The sequence below is a fragment of the Hibiscus syriacus genome, unplaced genomic scaffold (genome assembly GCF_006381635.1).
Source record: "Hibiscus syriacus cultivar Baekdansim isolate YM2019G1 unplaced genomic scaffold, ASM638163v2 tig00010895_pilon, whole genome shotgun sequence".
Taxonomy (NCBI): domain Eukaryota; kingdom Viridiplantae; phylum Streptophyta; class Magnoliopsida; order Malvales; family Malvaceae; genus Hibiscus; species Hibiscus syriacus.
In genome coordinates, this window is record NW_024062237.1 from 18258 (window position 1) to 46156 (window position 27899).

Consider the following 27899-nt stretch of genomic DNA (forward strand, 5'->3'; position numbering starts at 1 on the left):
TTGGGGGCGACACTTATGTTTTGGTTCGATTCTTCTGTTACAGATGGCTATCGGGATTTAATATTCTTTAGAGAAAATAATAATGAAAAAAAACAATAAACAGTAGATTAGGTAAATTGAGAGGGAAAAATAGAGAAAGAGACGATCCGTTCTTCATTGAAAAGTGAGGGAACACAATTTTGCTATCTGCTACTCTTTTTTTTTAACCCGAGATGAATATAATATATTATTTGTTTAAAATATTTATTCATTTAATAACAAATGTCTATAGTTTTACGTATACGATATTTGAATTTTAGACATCAAGAGATAACAATAAATCATTTAATCATTAAAGTCATTTTATTTGTGTTATTATGTGCCACCTGAATTATCAGTTAAGACATAATTAATTAAACATGTATTTATTTTATATGATAGAAATACATGTTATTTAATAAATAATTGAGAATAGGTTCTTTTTAATAATTACTTTTAAATTCGGTATATATATATATAGGTAAAATGCCCCATGTGGGTCATGGACTTCCACCACTGACGTGTAACAAAAGTGGAAGTAAGTGACAAAGTACTACTAAAGAAAAGATTTTCTTTACTACAAAATTGGAAATGGATCTTCCTCTTTACCATTAAATAAGGTTTTGCAATTTGTCATAAACGACAACACGTGGCCGTAACACCTGTATGAAAAACCGACAAGTCACCCATGACCTCGACAACCCTGCTCCTTTCCCTACACTTTAAAAGTATCTTTGAATTAAAACCATTAATGCATCCCACCAACAACTCACTATTAGCCCGAAGGTTCCCATCAAGTCACTCGGTGCAACTGTTTTCCTTCTTCACTTTCAGTCTTTTCTTTCGTTAACTGCTGGTTTGATCACGCTGTAGAATTCCATGACACTTTCGTGAGTGATCTACCCTTTTCTCTTTCCTTATTTTTTGTTGTCTCTTCAGCTTCAGAGAGTATTTGCTCTTGTTCTTTCCTCAGGCAGGACCCAAGGAGGGGCATGTTTTCTTTTCTCTTTTAAGATGTCAAAATCTTTAAACATCTCTTCATGGAATCATGGGGTGCAACTTTAGGGTTTTTTTAATATTCTTTTTTGTGTTTTATGATAATTATATGTTGAATGCTTTTTTACTGAATTTTAAGTCCCAATTTACTTTTATGCAATGTTTTGCAGGTTGCACTAGGTCTTTAGATTCTGTTCAGTCAATATGTTTAGTAGATGGACCAATTCCCATCATAGCCAAGAGAATGATTCATTGCAGCATGAATCCATGGTAATAAAACTGTTTCACCATATGGAAAAATCTCTGTTTTTTGTTTGTCTACTAAAATCTCCCTCTGCTGCTCCTACTAGTAATATCTTTGAAAATTTGATTTATTCTCTCTTTAGATTGTGGTTAACATTTGTTTTTACCAGGGAATACAAGCAGGTCAAGGAACTTAGAGCTGCACTTGGACCACTAGCTGATCGCAGTTTGAAATATTGCACCGATGCCTGCTTGAGTAGATACTTGGAGGAACGGAATTGGAACATTGACAAGTCGAAGAAAATGCTGGAAGAGACTCTCAAATGGAGATCGACCTATAAGCCTGAGGAAATACGTTGGGTAAACATATTTTCTTTCTCGGAATGTTCAGAAAAAGAGAGTTAATGGTTGTGATTAGTTCATATTTTGTTGTCAGGATGAAGTTGCAGTAGAAGGTGAGACCGGAAAAGTATATCGAGCAAATTTTCACGACCGAAGTGGTAGGACTGTTCTTATATTGCGCCCAGGAAAGCAGGTAATGTGTTCAGTTAAAGCAAAGCCAAAATCTAGGCTTGTAAGTTACTTTAAGTTTTGGAAACTAACATGGCAGAAATGTTGCAGAACACTAGATCCTTGGCCAATCAGCTGCGCCATTTGGTGTACATGGTAGAGAATGCTATCCTAAACCTTCCACAGGGTCAACAACAGATGGTATGGTTAATAGACTTCACCGGCTGGAGCTTGAGCACGAGTGTTCCGATCAAGTCCGCTCGTGACACCATTAATGTTTTACAGAACCACTACCCGGAGAGGCTGGCCATGGCATTTCTCTACAGCCCCCCTAGAATTTTCGAAGCATTCTGGAAGGTTCGAATTCGAAATGCGTTGTTACTACATTCCAATTCTTAACTTGTTGAGTGACAATGCATTGCTACTACATGCGTTAGATCAATCAGGCTTTAACATGTTACAACCTTTTTAGATTCGGGTCATTTCGAATTTTGTATGCATGTTTGACACTCAGATTCAGATAATTTAAGGGTAGGCTGAGTTTATCTGATAGCAGTTTAACCAGCTTGTTTTGCTTTCATATATGCAGATTGTAAAGTATTTTCTAGATGCCAAAACCTTCCAAAAGGTGAAGTTTTTGTATCCTAAGAATAAAGACAGTGTGGAGCTCAAGAGATCATATTTTGACGAAGAAAATCTACCAACAGAGTTTGGAGGAAAGCGCATATTGGAGTACAACCATGAAGAATTCTCCAAGCAAATGCTCCAGGATGATACCAAATCTGCCACTTTGTGGGGATTTGATGATCAACGCCAATCTATTGGCAACCAGCAATACAGACCCGAGCCTATCTGCCTTGCACCAGCGGCCGGTTGATTTACCCGCCGGCTTATTGTGTAATAAATTATAGTGAACTGAGACATCAACTTATGACTAACAAGAATTTTAAGGTTCTGTTTGGTTGAATTGAGAGATAAAATGAGAGTGGAACTAAAATAAACTTTGAATGAAATATTAAGATCGCAAATTCAGTAAATTTTGATTTTTCCCCCTCCTTTTAAATGGAGAAGTCTATTTTACACCGCTAGACCTCAACAAGAGAAGATTGCAAGCCGAACTTAGGCAAAAGAATCAAGATCTATCTTTAATGCTACATAGGATGATGTCTATATAGGAGTTCTTTGACAATATATCAAAACACAAGAAGCATCCATTCTCTTTACGACTGCATATATCTTACACACAATCTGGCCTAAAGCCAAGTAGTGTCAGTTGTTTTGTTCTTACCAAGTAACTAAATCTTAACTTCATGTTCTTTTATTACTATGAGCATTTAACTATAACATCATATGGGAAAAGAAGAAGCTGAAGCTTCACCTATCCTTTAATGATTCTCCTCCCAGAACTTGAAATGCTGCGGCAGGTGAACCGGTATTTGAAGTACCACTAGATACTGAAAGGGTTGGAGTAGGACCAGGGGCTGTTAAGTTGGGGGATGCAGGGGAATGTATAGGGTAATGTACCGAGGGCGACGGTGATGCAGGGGTTGGGATGCCACTGTCATTGGTGAAAGGTCGTTTTGAATTCAAACTTGGAACATTTTCCTGAGATGCATGCATGTTGATCTTTATCCTGCATTGCCAAGAATTTGCTGAAGTCATTATTTAAACGTCTATGCTACTTGACTATAGTCCACTGCTCGCATTTCCGTGGGACACAATGTCAGGTTATTTAAAGACCAATCCATGCTGAACTAAACACTTTAATCTTCCAATTTTCCGAAAGGAAAGTCTTTAATCTTGAACAAAATTACAAGATACAATACCATGTGAACATGGAGAAATGGTGAAATTTTACCTGTTGTGGATGTTGACATACTCATCCGTCTCGTCCAATATCTCCTCCTGTCATAAGCAAGCATCACAAAAGAAATTAGCATGCAAGTCCTATAAACCATGATGTCGGTCGTGTTCCTTGCTATCAGGCCACAACTAGATGATATATGTATAGCTATTATGTAGAAGCTGAGAAACCCATATGAAGGTCCCAAAGATGGCTGATCCCTGGGCTTCCCCAAAATGCATGGTTGCAATGTACTGCATCCAAAGGTTCAGAGGTTTACCTGAAGAAGTTCTTCGATAACATCCTCCATGGTGATAACACCAACTACCTCTTCATTTGATGGGAATTCAGGAATAGGACCATTTTCAATGTCCAATATGCAGTATGAACAACCTCTGTGCCGCTTCTTAAAGGCAGGAGTAACTGGTGGACTCTTCTTTGTCTGCTGACCTCCATCACTGTTAGTCACAGATGCTTGAACATCTAGTGAGTCCAAATTAAGCCCCAACCTTTGGGAACTTCCACCAATTTTACGATCATCTAGAAGTAAATGAAGACTGGTTATATTTACTACAGAAGAACCAGATCAGGCAACCTGATGAAGCTATAAGCTCGATCAACCTAACGGAATACATCATGACTGGCTCGTATCTAGTTAATAATGTGGATCGTAACTTGGGCAAAATTAGTGAGAACTGACAAGTGCTTATTTCTTAAAGCCATTTCCAAGCGAAGTAATCTGTTTTTGAGAATTATTCTGCTGTATTATGTATATTCTCACCTTTTCTTGATGTCTCAGGCTCGCCTCCTCGCATCTTACAGCTGTCCTTAAACTCAAGTCTTTCCTTGTTCTTATTCAGGTCCTTATATACCACAGCAAGGTGACTGTGACCTTTTTGGAATTCATTAAGAATATCGTATAATGGCATGTCCTCTGGTACCCTGTAGGGTGAACAAAAAACATGAAGAATAAATTGAGCTCCTCTGCACTAGGGGGGAAAAAGGCAATAAACCGACGGAAAATTAAGCTGATTCTGGATACCCCAAAGGGAAATATATCCATCGTTAACTCTCATGTTCTTATCTCTTTGCAACCTATTTAGAAACTAAAAGATGTACTATAACAAAAAGGAGGAGATTCTATACCGTGGGATTTTTCTTATGATTATTTTTCTCAGTGGAACTGGACCTTCTGAATCAATTGTTAAAAGATTTTTAACCTGCATTTTCAAGCCAAACCAAGAAGAAGAATCTCCAATTAACGATAGGAAAACAGAAAAAGAAATTAAAGTTAAGCCATGTGGAAGAGAAGAGAACGATACACTTTCAGTTATATTACAAACTAAAATGAAGAGAATGATGGGAGAATTATAGACAAAAGATTTAGAAAATTAGAGGAAAGTGCATCAGAAGGAATTCAATGCAATGCTCAAAGACTCCAAGTGACCAAAATCAATATATGAACTGAAGAAACAGAATCAAAATATGAACTGTTTTCTAGATACGGGAGCTGGCAAGCAAATGACAAGGCATTTGTAAGATGCCTCCAGCATGGTTATCATGATACTCATGGCATTCAGCAAAGCACCAAAAGGGCATCGCGATATTCTACAAATCCAAGGAATTCTCGATAAAATAAACAAGCAATTGCAGCTCAATTTCAAATTACTAATGCATATACTTATTTGATTTTCCTTAAAGACACCGTCGTAACCTTTTAGGTCCAGGAACCATTTTCATTACCAGTAGCTATTAATCATCCCACTGCAACTGACTGACATTGTTTTACCTTATTCATCAACTTCTCTCTCGTTTTTTAACAACAAAAATGGATTGAATTAGGACAATGAGAGGTCAGAATCAGATCAAGAAATACAAATGAATGGGTGGAAAATAAATATAAAGAACCCTACAAGAAACTATCAGAAAATTATAGCTTATACAGAGAAAGGACCTCACCAGAACAAGTCCAATTATATTTGTTGGGTTTCCATAATAAACCGGAACTCTGCTAAGACCCATTGTCATTACTTTATTCAATGTTTCCCTGAAATGCAAAGATTAAGACAAAAAAACTTAGAACATAAGAGTAGTAGTAAAATCCTACGGTTGCAATATGCTGGAATCTGCAAACCCACAAATCAAGAGTTGTATCCAGATCAAGGGAAAATGCATTTGAAATTGGCGTCATGGCAACTTTGGCAGTCTTTTCAGTCATTTCAAGTGCCCCGGCAATGATAGTTGTCTCATCATGAGTTAGATCCCCACCTTTCCCAGCCTAAAAAAAGCATACATGTACTGACAGATGTTGCTTGTACAAAATCATAGAAAATGGAGTTCTGCAAATGATTGCCACCAGCTCCTAAACTTCAAAATTCAATACCTCATTGCCATGAAAATCCATGAAAGTCTTTAGCTCTGCTCTTCGTAGTAGGGCAGCATGTCCCTTTCCCAACATCCAGTCCAAAACCTGAAAGTATGTCATTTATTAACAAAATATGAAACACAAGACCCATGTTCAAGAAAATAATACTAGCAAACTTTAGTTTCAACTATGTCTAATGTAGAAAGCACATGATGATATGGTAAAGCAAATACCATTATTCGCAACAAAATAATAGAAAACTCATATAATGACTATACCTTGCTGATTGGATAAGAAATTGGTAAGAAAAGGAAAAGAAGAACACGAACGAATGGTGCCATTGCAGCTCCAACTTTCAAGCCATACCGAGTGCAGACAGCTTGTGGCAATATCTGCAGTCAGATGTACAAATACATATTAACAAGAACACTGCAACTTCCTCAAAAAGATAGCTAGTTCAATATGTTAACAACCAACCTCTCCAAACATGAGGATCAGAGTCACTGATACCAAAATTGCAGCCCATGGAGGCACAAGCTTGTCCAGAAAAATGGGAAGAGTCTACATGAAAGGAAAGAAGTAAAGAGAAGAACCAACAACATCGACGAGAGAAACTGATGAGAATTATTTATGAAGTAAGTAGTAACCTCCATTGCCAAAGAGTTTCCAATCAATAGCGTACAAAGCAGAAGATGCTGGTTTTTTACAACGGGAAATATCTTTGCTGCCAAAACAAAACCCCTGATTGTTACAAATGAATGTAATGAAAATTTCACCTATATGATGATAAGATCAGCTAGAATTCAACTAGGTATCCAATTCTCCCTGAAACTAATTACTACATACTGTAGCAGAAAATAGAATAATCAAAAGCACATAGACAAAACAACAACAAAACAGAGCCATCAAAAGACTTTGAACTCAGTAACCAGCCTCCTCCCTTCCGCATAATAGGAGAAAGAGTAACGGCCCCCACTGAGTCGACTCAGTTCCAAGAGCTAATTGCGCACTGTATCCTCAACTCTTCAAACATAAATTATACTTCAAACCAACTTAACTACCAACACAAGGAAAACAAGGAAATTACAATCAACGATTTATCTAAAAAAGAAAAAGGGTTGAGGGATAAGGATACCGGCATGTATACGATCTTGAGGACTGCCAGACTTCATGAGGACTTCAAGATCGACGAGGCCCAGAGACATGAGACCCAGTGTTAGTCCAGCCATCAACCCAGCGAAACAAACCAATCCCACAATTATCAGGAGATACAATGAGAATTCAACCCCACAACAGTGCACGTCTGAAGCCATTTTTTCCTCCTGGTTTTCTCTTAGCCTTTGAGAATTCAGCAAAAAAAGGTGATTTTGGGATTTGAATTGTCTTCTAAAGTTTTGGGTTTCAGGAAATTCGATCGGATACCGAGTTCAAGATGACCAAAATTATCTATCTGCTCAAGGGCAGTGTTTACTGCTTTGGGGTACCTGCCTGTACAATGAATGGAATGGAATTGGAATTGATATGAGAGCAGGCAGCACTTTAACATTCCATGCTTACATACAGCCTGGCCACTCGAATACGTATCTTTCTTTGCAATTTCCCTTTGCTGACGTTTTACCAGAGCTCTCCCCGTAGTTATTTTACATTCAGAAAACATTAAATCTTTGTCTTTTACTCCTCTTTTTATGGACAACTTTTGGTTTTCATCTCTTTATTATTTTTGATTGGATTTATATTATATAGTTTAATTATTATTGTTATTATACTTTACTCTCAATAACTTGTGCCTTTGAAGCATTCTATGATTGAGGTCGAATAAAATTGGACTCAATTTATGTAAATTAAATTTTACGTACAAAAATTTTGATTAGACTTAAAAAAATTGACTCAACTTAAAAGAAAAAATTAAATTTAAACCATGTTGTAAAATATAACTCGAAATTTTTAGTAAACAGTGAATTGATTTTTAAGTTTGAGTCAAGTATTTCAACTCTGTATGATATATGCATATTACATATGAAGAAATATATATGTATATTGTATGTAGTTGTAGAAAACTATTTAAATTGAAATAGAATAGTATCATAACATTATAAATATTTACAACTAAATTTAAATGGAAGCTCGAATAATAGGACTCCATTAGACTTTGATTCAAATTTTATAAATTCGACTCAACACACACAAAAATCAAATAAAATTTAAGTTATAAAATATTATTCGTGAACTCGAATTCAACAAAAAAGTTTTCTAGTTTAACTTAAAAAAACAATTTATTAAAGTAGAGTGAGAATCACAAATATCATATCCATTATTCTTAAAATAAAAAAATGAATTTTAAAAAGTTAAAAAGATTAATAATTTAATTTAAAAAATAAAATTTTAAGATATTATTTTTTAAGTTTTTCGTGTATTTTTTGAGTCTAGTATCAAATAATTCGTCTTGATTCATTAAAAACTCAAGCTATATTCAAACTCAATCTAATATTAATTAATATTTAATTGAATCAAACTCAAATAATTTACTATCGATTTTTTTTTCAGCCTAGAAAACCTTTTGATGCAACTTCTGGACCTTTTGGCCCAGTGCTATTTTAAAGTATGAATGCATTGAATGGGGAGGTTCGGTATTTAGTCGTATTAAATTAGAACTTTTTAATATAAATTAATTTAATTATCTGCCAATCTTTAGGAATAAAATTAGAAATTTTTAGTGGACGTCAAAAATTTGAAAATACAACTAAATAATTACGTGTTAAAATTATTTAAAAATTATAATATAATTTTTAGAGCGCTGAAAATGTACTTTTGTTTAACGGGACTAAATTTAATGACTAATTTTTAAAGAGGAACTAAGGGTCTGTTTGTTTCCAATTACGGAATTGGTTTTCTCCGAATTCCCGTGTTTGTTTCACGTAATTCGTTTTTCGGAAAATGTTTTTCCGTGTTTATTTCACGTAATTCGTTTTTCGAAAAACGTTTTTCCGTGTTTGTTTCACGTAATTCGTTTTCCGGAATGTAATTCATTTTCCTAGTAACAGAATTTCCTTTGTGTTTTTTGTAAAATGACTTACGGATTCATTTTCCGTAAGTCATTTTCCGAACTTTTCACTTTAAAGCAAAAATACTCAAAATAATTTTATTTTATGAATTTAATATTAATAAAATATTTTAATATCATTTTCATCAAAATATTAATTATTAAAATATTTAAAATATATTTATTAATATTTATAATAATATAATATTATTTTTTAATATTATATAAAATAATCAATTATATTATAATAATATAAGATATTATATTTTTATTTTAATAATATATAATAATTTTTTTATATATTTAATAATGAATAATATTATTTATATATTTCAATAATATTTTAGTAAAGATATTAAAATATACTAATTAATATTTTTAAAATATAATATAGTACTATTACTTTAATAAATAATTAATATAATTTATAAAATTTTATTTCACTAAAATATACCGAAAAAATGTTTAAATAACATCTTCCAAACATCATAAAACGTTTTCCAGATGTTTTCCATAAATGTAATTCATTTTCCAGAAATGTAATTCATTTTACAGAAATGTAATTCATTTTCCAGAATTCAAATTCCAGTAATTCATTTTCCAGTAATTCAAATTCCAGTAATTCAAATTCCAGTAATTCATTTTCTGAAAAACCAATTACAGCTAAACAAACAGACCCTAAAACTACAATTGTACCACTTAACCAACGGCGCTAAATATCCAAATTTAATTAGTGAGAAAATCTATTCTATGTAAAGATATTATAAAACAAAAGTTTTGAAAGTAGATTGAATAATATATATGCAAAATATTTTAAAAAAATAGATTTAATATTATAGATTCTTTTTTAATAATCCGAGAAAATTATAAGTTAATGTATGTTTAGAATTTTTTTAGTATATGAACAACATACATCTTATAAACAACTTAATAAATATTCATTTTACTACTGAGATCAATTTATGTATTATAGACATCTAAAAGTTCATATACGTGAAATATAAAACTAACTCCTAATATTTGCTGCTTCTTTTGAAGGTCCTAATATCTGCTTTTGAGTAATAGATAGTAGTAGATGGCTGCCAAGTTGATTGCAATAATAAAGAAACAAGGGCAGCCTAGTCTTGGTTCCAGCCTTCCAGGTGCTCTTTTGTCTTCTTGTTACATTAGACCAAACTTACTGCATTTCTCAATTGGCATGAAACAGTATGCTCGTTGCTCCATCAGGAATTAATGAATAGGTTTTAATGAAGTGGGTAAAACAAATTTAAGATTTCAATTTTTAAAATCTTATTATGTTTAAGGGTGTTTATAATTATTGTTTTTTAAAACTTCGTTTAGAGTTAAAAAAGTATTTTTCAGTTATAAAAATAGTAAACATAACTTTTAATATATATATATTTTCAATATCTGAATTTTATAATGGGTCAAAAACACTTTTAAGTACAATTATTAGTTTGCTTTCACTTATATCATCAAATATTTTTATATTTTAGTAAGTTATAATGTCAAAAAATATACTTATTACTTTTGACTGAATAATCATTTTGATTCCTGTTATTTTTAGAGCACTTTGATCCGCTAGGTTTCATATTAAGACAAAATGATCTATTATTAGATGGAAACTGTTAATGAATGTCACCGATGTGGTAAATCCTTTGATGTAGCAGCCACATCGACAATTGTTAACCATTACAAATTGAAAATTCAATGGTAAAAAATGATCAATGGGAAAAGTTCAATGATATCTAATGTAGTTTATCCTAAATTAAAATACATAGACAAATATTCGACGTTCAAAGAAATACATCTACTTTGTATGGGGATCCCATGAGTAGAAGTACAAGTAGAAGGATATATACCTTTCCAATCAACAGATAAGAGAAATGAGTAAACTAAATACAGTATTGCAGGGGCAAGAATAGCAGAATACGTCGAGGCTTTGTTTTTAAGCCTCCAAATAAGAATTTATTTCACAGTGGAAGAATATGAAATTCATGTGGCATGAAATCTTCACTTGGTCTATAGTATTTATCTGGGGAATACAAGCTTAAGTTGGAGACTTGGCTAGTGTATAGACACGCAAATCTCTCCACCTGCATCATCACGCAACACATTGTAAAGGCAAATTACTACATGTACCAATCTACAAGCTTTATACTAAATTCTTCCACAAGTCTAACCATGTCACGACCCCTGGACTGACCAAGTACTCTCATTCCCTCCGTGCTCATAAGCCGGTATTGTTTTCAAAAGAGTTCTTACTGGATCCTTCAGGTTTTATCATCCAAAGTTGTACCTCCCAGGCTTGAACCAGAGGAGGAAATGAGTAACCGGCCAGTCGGTAAGTCGTAACAAACCTCTATCAGATGGATGATGGATGGTTAGGTCTACAACTTACCTGATGAGCAAAGCGAGAGTTTTGGTAGCCAGTCTTCATGAGTTGTCCCCAGATCTTATGGAACTATTATGTGAATAGATAAAACAACCATTGTTAGTACAGTTGATTCGATGGTTGCTTACACTATCTAGGTTGATTAGCATTGTAAGCAACTTAAAACAATACCCAAATGTAGAAGGGAAAAAGAAAAAGAAAAAGAAATAAATTCACCTTTTGGTGACACTCCCGTTGAGCCTGTTGATGAGCAAGTCGCACTTGATCCCTTTGAGACTGTTATGAAAACCATTAAACATAAAATCTAAGAATGCTTCAAATCTTTCATATGGCAACACATAAAATAGATCGGAACTTATAGACTAACCTCCAGTTCCCCCAGAGCTGAAGTCATTTTCTGTTTTTCATCATCACACAGTCTCTCAAATCTGGACCATAGGAATGCAACTCTTAATAAAGTAATAACAAAAACAAAATCCAAGTATACGCAAGCAAGGCAGAAAATTCTTCCTTATCCTCTTAATAGAAGAATGTTTTTAGAAAATTCAACATTATTCAAAAAGATCAAATCTAGGGTTACATATAGTAGAATGTTTTGACTGATTAAATAAGCACTTACTTAAGAGACCATGTCAAATGATGAATTTGATCTTCGACAAGATCACGCTCATTCCTCAACAACCTTAATCGCTGAATTCCCAGAAAACACTTGTTAAAATCATCCATGCTATGGAATTAATTGTTATTACAGCATATTCTTGTTGATGAATTATAATTTTACACAATATTATCCAAATAATATGATGCAGAATGAAAGACCATGACACCATCTCAATTTAGCATCATATCAACATGTAGAACGCACCTTTCGCGTATCTCTGAACTCCCAAAGCAATTCAATCTCCCTCTCAAGCTCCGGAACAATGAGCATTGTTCTCCACCCTAATCACAGGTATATTACAAAATTAAAAGCAGTTATGCACCAAAGAAAAACAAATGTTAACATACAGATATAAAGCTACAATATTTGCTCATTTTAACATCAGTGACCATAGCATAACAATCAATGAAAATAATGATGACAAATATGTATAGATATTTTGATGACACAAGGAAGATTAAGTCCCAATAATACATTGAGACCATGAGAAAATATCACAAGGCATTGTGGATGCATTGCTCTTGTTACATTTCTGCCTTTCAACTGTTTAATATAATTCATTGAATTGTTGCAGCCTTGGAAAATAATAAACAAAAAATTAATACTTGTAGTGCACATTCCGTCTAATAATAGTGCATACTACAAAACCTCATTATATTCCATAAACCTAGAATTACTAATTCACCCGTTCAGAGAGGTTCAAACTTCAAAGGTCAATCTCACACAATTATATTAAACATCAATGACTAATTTAAATGCAACAGAAAACAGGGAGGAGGATGAAGAATAAATATATAATTCATACCAAGAACCTTCTTGCTACGCAAAATATCTCCGTAGATATGGTCACCAACATAAAGAACCTAATAGAAGCAAGCAACAAATTAGACTTTCAAAGAAAAACATAAAACGAAAAACTCTAAGGTAGACCTGGGGACTAAATTATGTAGAGTATTTACTGTGGAATTCAACAAGCCAAAGACAAGAATGATCTCTATAAAACAATTTATGAAGACCACAAGTCATTTATGATTCACCACATCAAAAAGAAAAAAAAGGATCACCTGCGAACTTGACTCTATAGAAAGCAACTTATGTAGATGAGCCACATTGCCACCCTGACAAGGTCAAATAAAGTGTTGGTTGTGATCTCATAATATCTAATTCTACCTTTGACTTCCCTACAAGATAAATCTATCAATATCCAATATTAGAAATTCAGAATACCTGGAAGACTCGGCAACTTTTGTTTAATCCCTTTGATAACACATTTGGTGATGTATTTCCCACCTTTTATCCAAATATATGTTTAAATCATCAATTTACCGTAAGACAAAGTCGTACCGCTGAGTGAATACAGAATAAAAATAGCATATTTCACCCAACCTGGGGCATAGGAGTTCCATTATCAGTATTGAGAAGCATTCCAGATTCGGGTTCAACCTCAAAGATATTGGCACGGTTGTCTTCATGGAAGAAGCCAGGTTTTGCACTGCAAGGTTACTTTCATCTTCAATGCCAGAAATCAAAGGAGAAAAGATGATAGCAAGTGTTACAGATATTTATAAAAAGAAAGATTAAAACTAATAACCAGTATGTTGAGCTTGGATGAAACTAAACCTGCCAGTGATGACAACATCAAAATATTGGAGCCAATCAAAATTGCAAGTCGAACTACCATCCAATGTACGGGACGCACAGAGAAAGTTCATTACAATATTCGTGTAGTCCCATAAACTGAAAGAGATGTCAATTATTAACTGATTGTTCAAACAGCCTTCAGAAAATGGAAGTCATATGATAATATAAAGACGCATATATACACACGTTCTATTAAAACGCAAAAACCTCAAGAACTACCAACTACAAAAGTGAAACCATATATAGCATGCATGCCAAAAACATCCAACATTGGGCAAATTCCCTTTGATGCGAAAAAAGGACAAGAATTTGCATCGAAACCCATACTACTCTTCATGCCTAAACAATTAAGATTTGAAATCAGAAAGAGATACATACCTGTTTGTCACCAAGAATGTTGAACGGCCAGAATCCCTTAGCATTTTGAACAATGGTACTATAGAGGTGTCCTCATTAATATACCTGACAATGAAATGGATAACAACTAAACAAAAAAAGGTCCAAAATTCCAAAATGCACTATTAGAATACGTCCGAGCAAAGAAAAAGCAGCTCCATTTTGCCAGTTCCTTTAAATCAAATAGGGATTGAATGACAACCATCCTTAAATTTAGTCATAATCTAAAATTATAAAAATTAATGTCACTGTCTAACATACCTTTTAGGATCCTTTGCAACCATTTGCTTTAAAGTTCCATCACGGTGGCACAAATCAACAGCAGCACGAACATCTTTGTACATGCAGGCATAACTGAAAGCATCATTGACAGTAGGCATTGCTCAATATAAAAACCTGATAAAAGGAACCGGCATTTAAGTACCTAAAAGTTCCCACTTTATTTTATAATTAAGCATCAAACCACAGAGCATGTTTTTTATATTACTGTTCAACAACTATATAGAAAAGATTCAACCAAGATGTGCTACTTTCTAACATAATATTATCATGTTAAAAGCTTCTGGTAGCATGCAGTAACTTCCTGTCGCACCAACGGCAATTGGCAAACAAATGACAGCCCAATTGACTGCAACTCTCCAAACATTATTTGAGTTTTTCTAAAAGAGTTATAAAATTATTGAAGAAGCAGTAGTTGAAATTCTTACTCAACTCCCTCCGGAACTTTTCCAGGGTTATTGTCCTTAAAGTCGACAAGTTGAGCAAACATGTATGCTTCAGCTAGTGAAAAGAGTGTATCAATAAGGGCATAATCTGGCTCATCAAAAGAATCCCGTATGAGTGTATTCCCATAGGTACCAACTTTATCCTCCTTGGACAACCCTCTGAACCCATGGTATGCTACTTTAACATACTTATGTCGATCCATCTGTTAAAAATACATGACCATCAGATGACATTAAGCACAGTTGATGTCGGAGATAGTCAGAGAGAGACAGACAATTATTAAGTCAAGCTGGCTAGGGAGAACAAAAGCAGAAAAGGAACATTTCAACCTTCAAGATGTTGCCTCTCTTTTTGTCTACAACCAACCCTCTAACCATGTACTTTGAATCAAATGTCCATGCTAGTAACTGCATGAAATTTTATCACTATCAGCATGGCTCTACACATCACTCAAAGTTTGGCAATATTATTCGTTATATGGATTTACAATTGTAGAAAGTCGACAAACCTCTTGAGGATAGCCCAAATCATATACCAATTTTTGGATTGTGCCTTCATAAGCAAGAGACTCAAAAGTCTCAGGTTTGTATTGAGCTAAGGTATAATCCATATCAAAGCCAACAGCAACAATATTCCTCATATTCAGTGACCTGTTGCAGAAAATTTGTTTCCCTATATCAATTTTACATCCGCCTTCATGTGACGACCATACACGCGGTTCCTCACCACCATTTCTGTTGGCCATGAGATGAGATTGTGATGCTTTGTCACCTAGCATGGTCCCAGCACTATGGTCCTTTGAACAGTGAGAGTTTGAATGATTAAACCCTGAATAGATTAGCAGGGATAAAAGGGGGTTAGCATTAATGGTACAATGATCTCAAATCCAATTCCTGATCCGTTAACACGTGTCTCATGCGACCACAGAATCATGTCCTAAAAGAATGAATATTACACGCAGTGCATAAGAAGAATGAACATAACTCTGCTTTTAATGATAAACAATCGGGATTATTAACTGCGAAAGCATAAAGCCTAATTATTAAAATCAGCGGCATATTCAAAACTCAAAGTTCATGTCATCTTTAACAATTGCACTAGATTCTTATGAGAATTCAAGATTTAGATTATACAAACCAGCCAGACTACACATATTAGTTGGTTGCACATAGCATCATACATAACGCATTACACTGAACAAATTAATATGAACTCGAGTGCTTCATGATAGATTTTTTCTTTCTTACTACTCAATCTGAACAGTTATATAACATTTTTAAGGTATAAATTATAATATTTCCTTCTCGTGAAAAAGAAAAAAAGTTAATCATTAAGGAAAATAAACAGTAAGATTTCCTGGAGACAATTAGGCAAAAAACCTTGACATCTTACCTCAGAAGTCAAATCAAAAGACCAAACAGCGCACCACATTAAGTTCCAAGCCTAAGAATCTTCCAACATATGCGCCAAATAACACCTAAAAATCCAATTTTCCCAATCAAAACTAATCCAGTTCCAACTAAATGAATTTCATTCTATTCCCCAAAGTTTACACCAAATCAAACAAACAACTTCCCTAACCTCAACCACAATAACCAAACCAAGGGAGAAACTCGACAATGCAAATGATAAATGCAACAACACGAACAAATTAAAAAATAAAAAAAAAGATGAGCTAGTAACCTGCAGCGTAGATGGGTTTAATTTTGGCGGGAAATCCAGAGGAGAAGCGAAGAATACGGGAGGAACAGGGAGCGGGAAAGTCGGGGGAGAAGATGGAGAGGCAAAAAGCAACGGGCTTCTTGGGAATTCTCATGGTGGAATTATATAGGCATCTGGAGGAGTGAGCAAAGAAGTTAAGTGGAATTGAAAAAAAGCCGGAATCTGATTCCTATGAGGAAAAATATTGGAAATATCCGGGTACAAGTTGGCAATGAGATTGCAACGGAAAACAAGAGGAAGATGAAGAGACGCAGGCAAATACTAAAACTGAACAAATTCCTTAGTTTGGGGGAAAGGGAAAATGAAAAATAGTAAACAGACAACTGTAATCGGAATCAAAAGTGGATTATTCATGTTGGTTAGTGGGACGTGGAAGAGAGGAATCAAAAGGGAGGGAATCCAATTCCTCTGTTCTGAATTCTCCGAATCCACCCCACCAAAATATTATACTAAAACCACGACGATGAAGTGACACGTGCCGTCGTCACTTGTTTAGTGGATCATCAATGAAAGTTGAGCCCATCTTTTGTATTTTACAGCGGACAAACCCGGTGAATTACTGGATTTTCTGCTCATTCATTTTTTGTTTTTCCTAATATAATCTTATTTCCTTTATAATTTAGAAATAATATAAGTACCTTATTATTAAGTTAATTATTCACCATTTTATAGTGTTGTATTTGTTCATAATTTTTTTATTATTGACGATTTATTTTGTAGACGTAGCTGCTCGAATCTAATATCTTAAGAAAAAATAAGACTTCTTTTAATCACTAAGAACACTCAAAAAGTTTATTAATTATTTATTTTTATAATATTAACCAAACAAGATAATCATAAATACTAACATTAAAAATAACGTTTTTCAACGATTTCAATGATTAAAATATTTTTGTCATCATTAGATCTCAAGTTCGAGCATCGCGTACGTAAGGTACGAACGTTTATTTTTAAATGTTTGAGATTCTTTAAACATAATTTACTTATATTCACCTCGGTTTTATAAAAAAATACATATGTGTATTATTAATAGATTAAGAAAAAATTGAATATATAGTATTTTATACTAATCTTGAATTATTCAAAAAAAATTAAGAGTTTATATTTCTTGTTTGAATTATTTTCTGGCTGTAATTTGCTTTCGGTGATGTTGTCGTGATAACATAAAGAAGTTCCCCCCCCCCCCGCGCAATTGGATATGTTCATGACATCCTGTCCACTATTTTTAGATAATATTAGTATACGATACATTTGGTGTAAGGGTATAAAAAAATCAATTCAATCTTTGATTTTTAAAAATTTTAATAAAAATTGAATTATTTAAGACCAAATATTATAAATTATTTTAGAAATTATGAAATATTAAATATTATTAAAAAAAATAAAATAACACTAAACATTCCAAAATATATAGATTTATTAGAGTATTTAAGCTCATTGGGTTAAAATTTACCTTTAAGCTATGGCTTCGGCCTCGTCTTAATTTAAAAAAAGTTGATATATTTATATTTATATTAAGTGAGAATTGAGCTCAATTAAACATTAAAAATGGTTTTTTGAACTAAAAGGAGAGAAAAGACCAAATGATTGAATAGATCATATTGTGAAAAATAGGTCGACTTCTCCTTAATTTTACGTGGGGAGGGGAGACAAAAGTTGATTGCATGAACTTACCCCATCTATCTCCTCTTTTCCATCCTCTTTCTCTGTTCTTCTCTCCCAAAATCCTAGAGTTTGAGCACAAAAAGGATCATCTTTCTTATTCTAACCATTCATCTAAAATTTAAAAATATACGTAAGATCCATCTCCAACACTTCATGAGCTTAAAAAAACATTATCATCTACTCCAAAAGATAATGTGAACCTATTTAGAGGTTTTTGTAAGGTTTCAAGTTTTGAAAGCTTATATCATTTCTACTTCATTTTTGCGTTCTAAATCCTTAATTTTATTCCTCTTAATTCCTGGTTTGATGTGTGAATCTTTTTCGTGCTTGTTTGATTAGAAAGAAAGAAAAAAGTTGGAGAGACTTTCAAAGCCGAAGGAATTGAGAAAAAATGGTGGGAAATTAGCAAATGAGCTTCCTTTGTTGATTTCGCACCACCTCTAACTCTAAAATGTTTCATGAAACCCATAAATGTGATACCTTGCATATTAAGTATTTTTTGGTGGTAATCATGCATATGATAATTTTTACGGCTTTTGTCATTATAAAATTGTAACAATGGCAATGAATGTCCAAATAATAATCTCAAAACCTTTAAAAACCAGTTAAGGTTTCAAAATTTGTGTTTAGAGTGATTTTCATAACCTTATTTTTGAATTTTCTGAGTTTTAGTATCGATATTGTATGAACATGCCTTAAAAATTAAGATTTTTTAAAGACAAGTATCAATATTGTTCATTTAGTATCGATATTTTCTTAGACAATAACAACATCTAATAGTGTATGAAATTCTAGTATGTCATTTTAATATTGATACCTCAAGCTAGAGTATTGATACTCTTGGTTATAAATAATTAAATATCATAGAATATGTATACATTAATTTGTTGTCCATTTTTATTTTATTTTATTTTTATTATTATTATTATTAAATAATAATAATTACAAATAAACATTACTGGCCCAATTAACAATAGTAGACCCAGAGGCCCATTTACAAATGTAATTGACCCGGTTTAGACCCGATCTGGCTCAGACAACCTAATAGGACCCAAACCCGATTAGGGTTTTTATCATCTCAGCTTTCAGTAGCTAACACCATCAACAGTTGGATCTGGAGAGATCTAACAGCCACATATGATCCAGCAGAAATCCTAGGGTTTCATTACACCCTAGGGTCTACGCCGACTGCCGCCTCCAAGAGCTTCATCTAGCCGTTGCCGCCTCAACCGAAGCCTCCAGAAGACACTAGGACGGCCACACACATCAATGCCCTATGGTGAGTCACCACCGTAGCTTCGGTGACTCACCGAGGGCTACTCTTGTGACCGGTCTAAGAGCAGTATCATCGAGGCCTATAAAATGCCATCCCCTGCAAAAACAAGAAGAAAAAAGCAACACAGCAACAACCCAAACAACAACAACAACGAAAAACAGAGAAACACAACATCCAAACAGCGAAACAAAAGAAGAAGAAAAAAAAGAGAACCTTACCGAGGAAACTACACGGTCATCAGAGCATCCACGCGCCGCGCCGTCGTAGAAACGAAATATCGAAGGTAAAAAAACTAGATCTATGAAGTTTGGTAGGGTTTTAGGCTAAGATAATCCCAGATTTGGCTTTAGGGTAACTGGGGCTTTGATTTGGGATAAGTTTGTAAATTTCGGACATCGTGGGCGGCTGTCGTTGTTTTGAGGATGGCTATCGGACGATGGTCGGCTTCCCTCCGGCGAGGGAATTATAGAGAGAATGGAGAGCTTCTCTCTCCTAGAGAGAAGAGAGGCCAAAATGAAAAAAATGAAAAATTTGGCCTTTAGGGCCGGTTTGGGAGTATTTAAATCCCTCCCCAAACGACGTCGTTTTGGAGAGGGATCTCTGTGTAATTTTCAGCATGGAAAAATTATGTCCGCAGTCCCTCTTATTTTGTAACTTTGCAATTTGGTCACTGAAATCAATTTATGCACATTTTAATTTTGTTTTTATTTTATTTTAGTCATTAGCCTTATTAGTAAATATTTAAGGTAAAATAACCTATTTAGCCCCTATAATTTTAATAATTTTTATTTTGATCCCAAATTATTAATTATGGTTAAATTACACTAATAGTATTTATATTTCATAATATTTTGAATTATGACTATTTATATAGATATTTTGCAATTTAATCCTATAGTTTTAATTTTCTTTATTTTGATCACTGTTTAATTATTACTTTTTATTTTATTCCTTTTCTATAAAGAAAAAATGAAAAACAATCGTGATTCACGAAGTTACATAAAGGCACTTTAAGAACAAATTAAGCGCAGTGGAGGCTTAGCTAACTTTAATTATACTCAAATTACAAATAAAACATGGATGGGATTTATTTTTATTCTATTTTTAATTTTAAAAGATACTTCCTTGATGTAGTGAAGGCCTTCAATATGCTTCCACTACTTCAAAAGAATGTTTTATGTGATTTGTACACCATAGCTTCGTAAGCAAGACATACCATGCATTGCACAATTTCATTAATAATATTTATCAACCTTAATTAAAGTTTTGAAGTGTCATTTATTCTTTTTAAAAAATTAGAAATAAATTTTTTATAGGATAAATATAAATATATATATTAATATAACATCTAAAATATTTAAACTTTGTTCCAGTTTACCTATAAATTGAAAGATAATACACACTAAAATTCATTTAAATCTTTGTTCTCTTTAGGTATTACAGTAACAACAATGTCAATTGAACTAAATATTCTATTGATATGTTTCACGATAGATCTAATGTAATGCCCAAATTGATGACATTGTATCCAAAGGACTTGATTGATATTTTGATATTTTTTTAAAATAGTTTAGAGTTTAAAGAATAATTTAAAATATAAGTCATAGTTTGAGGATGTCTAGTATAATTAACTTTTTTTCAAATATTAGTTAAAGTAAAGAGACGTTTCTTATGAAACCTAAAAACTCTACTAAAACTGTAATAAATAATTTCTCTAGCTAGAAATCTACGTCAAATAATTTCAATATTATATATTCATGTATAATACATCAATTACATAGGTATAAATATGTTATATACAGATATAAGTTTTAAAATTACAATATTTTAATGTAATTATAAGAAAATAAATAAATTATTTTTAAATTACTTTTTTATTTGGATAGTCTAATTTGTTTACAATATAATATATGTTCAAAATCTTTTTTAATCATTGTCAAAATCAATCTTTTTTAACCCTACAAACATCGTTCAAACTTGAATCCTCTTATAATAATAACATTCTCTTTTAAAATTAATTTAAACTATTAAAAATATGCACTAATCGAAATTGGTTTATACACAATATTATCAGAAATGGACTGAAACGGCTGTGCCAAGAAGACATCATTTTTATGAAAATGAAACTTACAGCATATTACCAGTTTATGACCGATGTGGTACGAATCTTCTGCAATTTACACCGTGTGTATGACCGGATTGCAAGAGGGTGCCAATTACAATGAACAATTGCTTGGTTGTTTTAATAAATTAACTACAAAACAAGCTCCGAAATATCAAAAAAATCTCACTCCCTGGATAGTATACCCTCTCATCTCCATGGCCGGCTTCGGCTGTGGTTAGGCATCAGCTCCACCAGACGGGATCGCCCATAAGATTTCTTCCTAAGAATACCTTCGAACCTGAGGGTGTTTGACTAGAAACAATGGGGATTCAATGTTCGAGCAGGCACTTAACATAAGCCCTTTAAAATTCATTAACACACTAGCAAACACTATTTCTATCAACTAGTTTTCATCTAACCTCTCAATGTCTTGTATTTCGACCGGTTCAGGAAAAATTTCATTTGATAACCTTTTACGTGAAGATGAGTGCTCGATACCACCGCTGCCATGAGACCCTACTCTACCTGACCGTCTGAAACCACTAAAACCCTCTATATTTTGGTGGCCTGAAATGGTGTCACTCTCTGATGAGCTCTGCCGCCAACTACCAAAGAACGCAGAGCTCCAAGATCGCCTTGATGAAGTTGTTCTTAGCCTCACAGAGTTGAAACTCTCCTCCCTTACCACTTTCAAAGGGTTTTCCAACGCTTTAAGTATATGTTTCATTGAGGGTCTTTTTGAAGCCTTTGGGGTAAGGCATGACCTTGCAACAATAGCCATTGCCCATACCTCTTCCAATAGATCCTCATCTACAATCAATGATGGATCAATGATCTTAGTCACCAATTCCTTTTCATATATGCTGATGCAAGGCAAGGTTTGCTCTAGCCACTCCTTCGTAAATGCATCTTCTGCTTTACTAATGCCAAGCTTCCCTGTTATAAGCTCTAATAATACCTTTCCGAAACAATACACGTCATAAGTGCAAGTAGCTGAAGTAGAGCCTGTCCATTTCCAAAGAATCATATAAGAATTATAATTTACTTTCAATATTAAAACATACAGTTTTAATATTTCAGAATCTCCACACCCGACTATAATTTTCAAGGATAACTCATAGTTCCACATGCAAATTGGATCATTTTCAAACAAAGGATATATTTGTTTTGGTGTTTCTTTTTTTTAAAAAGCTTGTAGTTTTAGTGATTGAAAGATACGCATAAATGATAATCAATGAAGTGAATCCCCAGCCTAGTGAATATTAACAACCACGAAATCGAACTTTTACATACCTGAACCCGAGGGGCCTGGCTCAGAGGTCCTGCACATCACAAAGGGGATTTCATTATATCTTCGAACGAAATATACAATAACAGAAAAGAGAACTTGTCCCTTGCTCATATGCATATTAATTTACATCTAATGAGGTCACATCGATATTGAATTTCAAAGTTGCATCCATGTGCTGAGATATTTTCCTCAGTTATCCTATTCCATTACACCAATGCCCTTGGAAAGAATTTGTGATTTTATAGTTTATAATTCTTATCCAGTATAACTGGCTGATCACCATCGATATAAATTTTTAAACAGTGCTAATACAATAAACCGAAGTTGAAGACTAAATCTGGCAAATGAAAGGGAGCACAAATAGTGAGATTATATTATTCAACATCATATATGGAACTGGTCCATCTGACAAGAAAAGTCATCTTTAGCATCAAAAGTGCTAGTTTACACATCGCTAGGCCATATTCCGTGGCTCTTTCGTATCAAATTGTCTAAGTTAAAAGGAGCATGCAAAGCAATATGATACCCGGTCCTTTCATCATAAGATAAAAGCCATATATTTAAAAAGCAATTGCAACAAAGATGACCGAAAAAGAATAGACAAACCACAGGCAAAAGACAGACAATAAATATAATTGATTTTTTAAAAAAACGAACGGATATATAAAGTACTAAAGAAAGGGATATATAAACTACTAAAACCATCCTGGCAAATATATGGCTTGAAAAGGGTAAAAGGAGAGTGACTTGTATATAATACATACTGTGGCTTCCAAAGCAATCTCGTGAGCACATTTTGTTGTGTATCCCCATCCTGGACATGAACTTCACTCAAGCTTCCAAGTCTCACTTCAAATTTATCATCAAGAAGGATACTGCTTGCTTGAACATCCCTTTAACCACAAAAGTAATACAGCATTAAAGAATGATATTGAAAAGGAAACCATAAAGCTAGTTGAAAGATAAAGTGAGCAACAAATTCAAAATGCTATTATATAGATTCACATTCTAGTCCCAAATTTTGAGATTTATAGTTTCTAGCATCCAGTACCTGTGAACAAGGGGAGGGTTAGTGCCCTTCAGCAGCTCCAGTAGCTACTTTCAACCTTGTAATCCAATCCAGGGACTTTAAACTATCATCATCTGAGTTGGTAGCCCTGTAAAATGAATTGGCCAAATCCCCATTTGGCATATACTTGTAGACCAAAAGCTTGTCAGTTTCATGCTCCAAGCAATGCCCCAAGAGAGGGACGAATCTTGCGTGAGAAAGCTTTCTGAATAAATCCATTCCTGTCATGTACAGTTCTTTCTTGAAAGAGCTTAAATCGATCTTTTTGATGACCACAGGGATACCACCTTCCAAGACACCACGAAATAAGTCCCCCGAGTGGCCATGGTTAATAAGATTCGTCCCACAAAATTTACCAGTTGCTTGTAGCAACTGCTCGTATGTAAATGGATCTCCAGAGCCATCTACATTTGTAGAATCTTTAGGAAGTTGAGGGCTATCTCCTTCTGGAACTGGCCCTATATTGCCACTCCCTCTTTGATTCCTAATGCCCTTATCATACCGTCTCAAGAGCAGTACTAGCACCAATACCAAAATTATGATGAAGCAAATTCCACCTAATACTCCTGCCAAAATAAATATCCATCTTTTTCGGCTCTCGAAACGAGCTTCTGCAGCGCGTGGTCGTATTTTGTTTCCTTCCCCAAAATTATCAAAACTTAGCCCTCTTTCTGTATAAAACAGCCTACAATCATCCGAACTCCTCTGGTTCAGTGCTTGAAGGCAATTCCTATCAACAGTGGCATTTCTTCCACTGTTGTCAACTACCTTATCTTGAAAATAGTTACCCGTTATATCAATGGATTTGAACCTCCCAAGTGAAAATTTCAAAGTTCCATAAAGGAAATTATTCGACAGATTAAACACAGCAGCCATAGAAACAGTGTGATTAGAACTAAGAGCAGGTACAGGACCTGTAAAATTGTTGCTCGATACATCGAAGAAGCGCAAATTAGGCATTGACCAAAATGTACCATGAAGAACACCATCAAGTTTATTACCACTCAAATCCACAACTTGCAACTGGATAAGACTTGAAAACAAATCAATAGGCAGAGGTCCATCTAGCATGTTGTCCTCAATCACCATCTTTTGTAAACTTTTTAACATCTTAAATTCCTCAGGCAACGACCCATACAAAGAATTCTTACTAAGATCAAGCTCAAGCAACCTAGAAAGATTACTAAGTTGAGAAGGAATTGAACCAGAGAGATTATTATCCGAGACATTAAAGACTTCAAGACCTTTTAAAGAACCTAAACCAGGAGGAATTGACCCAGATAAGTAATTTGAAGCAAGTTCAAGCCTTTCAATGTTTGCAAGAGACCCAAAACTTGAAGGAATTGACCCAGTAAGCGAATTTCCCGAAAGATCAAGAAATTTTGAGTTGCTTAACTGTCCCAGTGCCAAAGGAATAGAACCAGCGATATTGTTATTACCAAGATACAAAGAAGCGAGTCGACTCGAGTTGCCGAGTGAAGCGGGGATCGAACCAGAGACACTGCATGATCGGAGATCAAGAACCTCGAGATGAGCCAACTGACTTCCGAACAAATCGGGTATTGACCCGGGGAGCGGGAACCCGGAAGCATTGAAAGAAACTAATTGGGTCAAATTAACCAAAGAATCGACATTGAACCGGGGACTCAGCCGTCCGAGTCTGGTTCTTCTTAAACCGGAAACGATGATGTTCCTGACGGTGCCGTTTAGACATTGGACGCCGAGCCAAGATGTGCAAGGGTCAGCCTTGATCGGCCATTCTTTCTCTCGGAGTCCCAACGACGACCGAAGGTCGAGCAATGCCCGCCGTTCGATTTGGGAACTTATCGCAACTCTCTGAGGTAACACGCACTGGAGCAAGAACAATATTACAGCTAAAAATAAGATTGGTAGCACATTTCTTTGAGCTTCCATTGGTAATTTGAAAGCTAATTAATCCTCATGAAGCACTTTAACGGCTAAGTATCTGAAAATAATACAAATAAAAATAGAACTGTAAGATTTCTATGTTCTCCAATACCATTACTATCAAATGAAAAAAAGGGAAAGTTGAATTTTCTTCTTCTTCCTCTTCGTAAATTCTTACCTCCAATCACGAGCTATGATTCTGCACTCGATGTTGTTCCTTTGTTACCGCCGACCCAAAATTAATAACTTACCAATAAAAAAGATTAATTTGAACTGCATGTGTATAAGTTCAAAAACAGCAAAGACGTAAGATTTACAAACGCTAATCTTCGAGATTAAGCTAAGTAGCTAACAGGCTAAAAAGGGCAGTTGTTTGTTTCTAGAGAAAAAGGAAAAAGAGTGAATGATGGCACGAGCCTTTAAGAGAGAGGGTCGGATGCCATTAATGACGGAATTTTTTTTTTGCCGAACCGCCGGACCTTTTGCCAATATTGCGTCGCTTTCACTATCCACCGGAGCTATTAAATGAAACTCGACCTTTCAACGAACTCTAAAAGATTCTAACGCCTTCACTTAATTATCATTACTAACGCAGCAAGCAATGAGTGTTTGAACCAGATTTTTGCTTCAATGGTGGATGGACTTTTATGATTGATCCATTGACGTGGAAGAAAGGTTGTGCCTCGGTCGTGAATGCCCTCTCGGGTAAACAACAAATTTGCCATAGTAATTATAGAAAAATAAGGAATCATTTCGTTTCGTTTCACGTAACCTCATTGAATATGTTTCATGATCAATCAAACAGTAGAAATCTTCTTTTCACTATGGTTTTTATTTCATTTGGGTTAATTTTGGTTTTAGTCCTTTCTGTTAATCTTTTTATTTTAATTTAATCCTTTTACTTTTATAATATCACTAATAGACCCAAAGTTGTAAATTGTTAGTTCCTATATTAAAGTGATTATGTGAAAAATTTTAAATAGCTTTAAATATTATATTAACATGTAAATTTATTATCATTTTAATATAATTGATTCACCAACAAAGGTTGGTTCAAGTGGTAAGCAGCTTGATATCCCTTAAGTAATGTCTCGAGTTTGAGTCATTGTATATGTATAAAATCCTTTTTAGGAGACCCACCCACCAAAGTCAGGTGTGCGACGTGGGTTGGTCCGGATTAATCAAGGCGAAACCTTGGAACCGGGAGGGAAAAAATAGACACATATAATTGATTCAATTTTCATGCAACCTTAATTATATGACGAATAAAAGTAAAATAAAACTTTAAATTATCGTTTTAAACAGTAACAAAATTACGTGAGATAATTATACATTCGATCTTGTCGCTTGTTAGAATGGAACACCGAAAGAACATATAAACCAAGTTTATTTGTTTAGTTCATTAGGCATTATGTGTATTTAAAATGTAATCGTTTGTTTTTGATTAACTACTAGTTCACGTATTATATGTTTGTTGTTTGTTTAATTTATTAAAAATAATATAACTTATTTTATATATTATTATGTTTTATAAAAGCTATACACAAGCACTGTACTAATAAAAATAAGATTTTGTAAAATCATAATTCTATCAATATGTAGATAAAAGGATTAACAAATGTTTAGAACCTTTCTTTATACGAAAGAAACTCAAAATTTTAAACTTACTGTATATGTTTTTTACAATAATCTAACATATAATCATTTTATTAAAAATATTATTTATTATAATATAATAAATTATTATTTAATACATGGACAGTAATGAACTTTTATTTGTGTTGCTTCCTACTACTATTCTTTTGCATATAGGTAAACAAACATTAGAAATATGTTCAGAGACAAGGTGAAAGTTGGCGTAGAATAAAATGCAAAATTGGACTTTGTGATTTATTTTACATTTTCTCTCTCTTTCACAAGATTTTGCCATTAATATATTTTTATTTTACATGTTTAAATTATTTTATTAGTGTTCTTTTTATATGGAAACTATGGATAATTTTGTCTATTTTGTAACATATTTTTGTTTG

General features: G+C 33.8%; 4 protein-coding genes and 1 pseudogene across 7 annotated transcripts; 1 reads left to right on the forward strand and 4 right to left on the reverse strand.

The window, feature by feature from the left end:
- Window positions 1–1161: 1161 nt before the first annotated feature.
- Window positions 1162–2644, forward strand: LOC120204436 (phosphatidylinositol transfer protein 3-like). The gene is made up of 5 exons (XM_039204532.1): window positions 1162–1284; window positions 1441–1617; window positions 1694–1792; window positions 1879–2124; window positions 2357–2644. Exons 1-5 carry the CDS (start codon window positions 1219–1221, stop codon window positions 2642–2644), a joined length of 876 nt encoding a protein of 291 aa, XP_039060463.1. The 5' UTR covers window positions 1162–1218.
- A 151-nt stretch (window positions 2645–2795) lies between these two features.
- Window positions 2796–4554, reverse strand: LOC120204432 (DUF21 domain-containing protein At1g47330-like). Its single transcript, XM_039204525.1, has 4 exons — window positions 4392–4554; window positions 3891–4150; window positions 3626–3672; window positions 2796–3400 (listed from the first exon to the last, which is right to left on the reverse strand). The coding sequence occupies exons 1-4, from the start codon at window positions 4537–4539 to the stop codon at window positions 3142–3144; spliced, it is 714 nt and encodes a 237-aa protein (XP_039060456.1). The 5' UTR covers window positions 4540–4554; the 3' UTR covers window positions 2796–3141.
- A 174-nt stretch (window positions 4555–4728) lies between these two features.
- Window positions 4729–7464, reverse strand: LOC120204431 (DUF21 domain-containing protein At1g47330-like). The gene is made up of 8 exons (XM_039204524.1): window positions 7111–7464; window positions 6623–6699; window positions 6453–6536; window positions 6254–6367; window positions 5994–6080; window positions 5749–5888; window positions 5570–5657; window positions 4729–4830 (listed from the first exon to the last, which is right to left on the reverse strand). The coding sequence occupies exons 1-8, from the start codon at window positions 7286–7288 to the stop codon at window positions 4729–4731; spliced, it is 870 nt and encodes a 289-aa protein (XP_039060455.1). The 5' UTR covers window positions 7289–7464.
- Window positions 7465–10807: 3343 nt separating this feature from the next.
- Window positions 10808–16876, reverse strand: LOC120204433 (5'-nucleotidase domain-containing protein 4-like). Of its 4 annotated transcripts, XM_039204530.1 has the most exons (18): window positions 16518–16658; window positions 16227–16311; window positions 15343–15662; window positions 15164–15241; window positions 14816–15036; window positions 14370–14462; window positions 14091–14174; window positions 13663–13808; window positions 13448–13563; window positions 13299–13361; window positions 13136–13189; window positions 12877–12934; window positions 12276–12352; window positions 12030–12100; window positions 11778–11838; window positions 11627–11686; window positions 11417–11479; window positions 10808–11111 (listed from the first exon to the last, which is right to left on the reverse strand). In XM_039204530.1, the coding sequence occupies exons 3-18, from the start codon at window positions 15610–15612 to the stop codon at window positions 10989–10991; spliced, it is 1638 nt and encodes a 545-aa protein (XP_039060461.1). In that variant the 5' UTR covers window positions 15613–15662; window positions 16227–16311; window positions 16518–16658; the 3' UTR covers window positions 10808–10988. The 4 variants fall into 4 exon arrangements, with proteins under 4 accessions (XP_039060461.1, XP_039060458.1, XP_039060459.1 ...); XM_039204527.1 differs by lacking the exon at window positions 16227–16311 and having other exon boundaries at window positions 16518–16876; XM_039204528.1 differs by lacking the exon at window positions 16227–16311 and having other exon boundaries at window positions 13448–13574; window positions 13692–13808; window positions 16518–16872.
- Window positions 16877–21680: 4804 nt separating this feature from the next.
- LOC120204434 lies at window positions 21681–26358 on the reverse strand (annotated as a pseudogene).
- Window positions 26359–27899: the final 1541 nt, after the last annotated feature.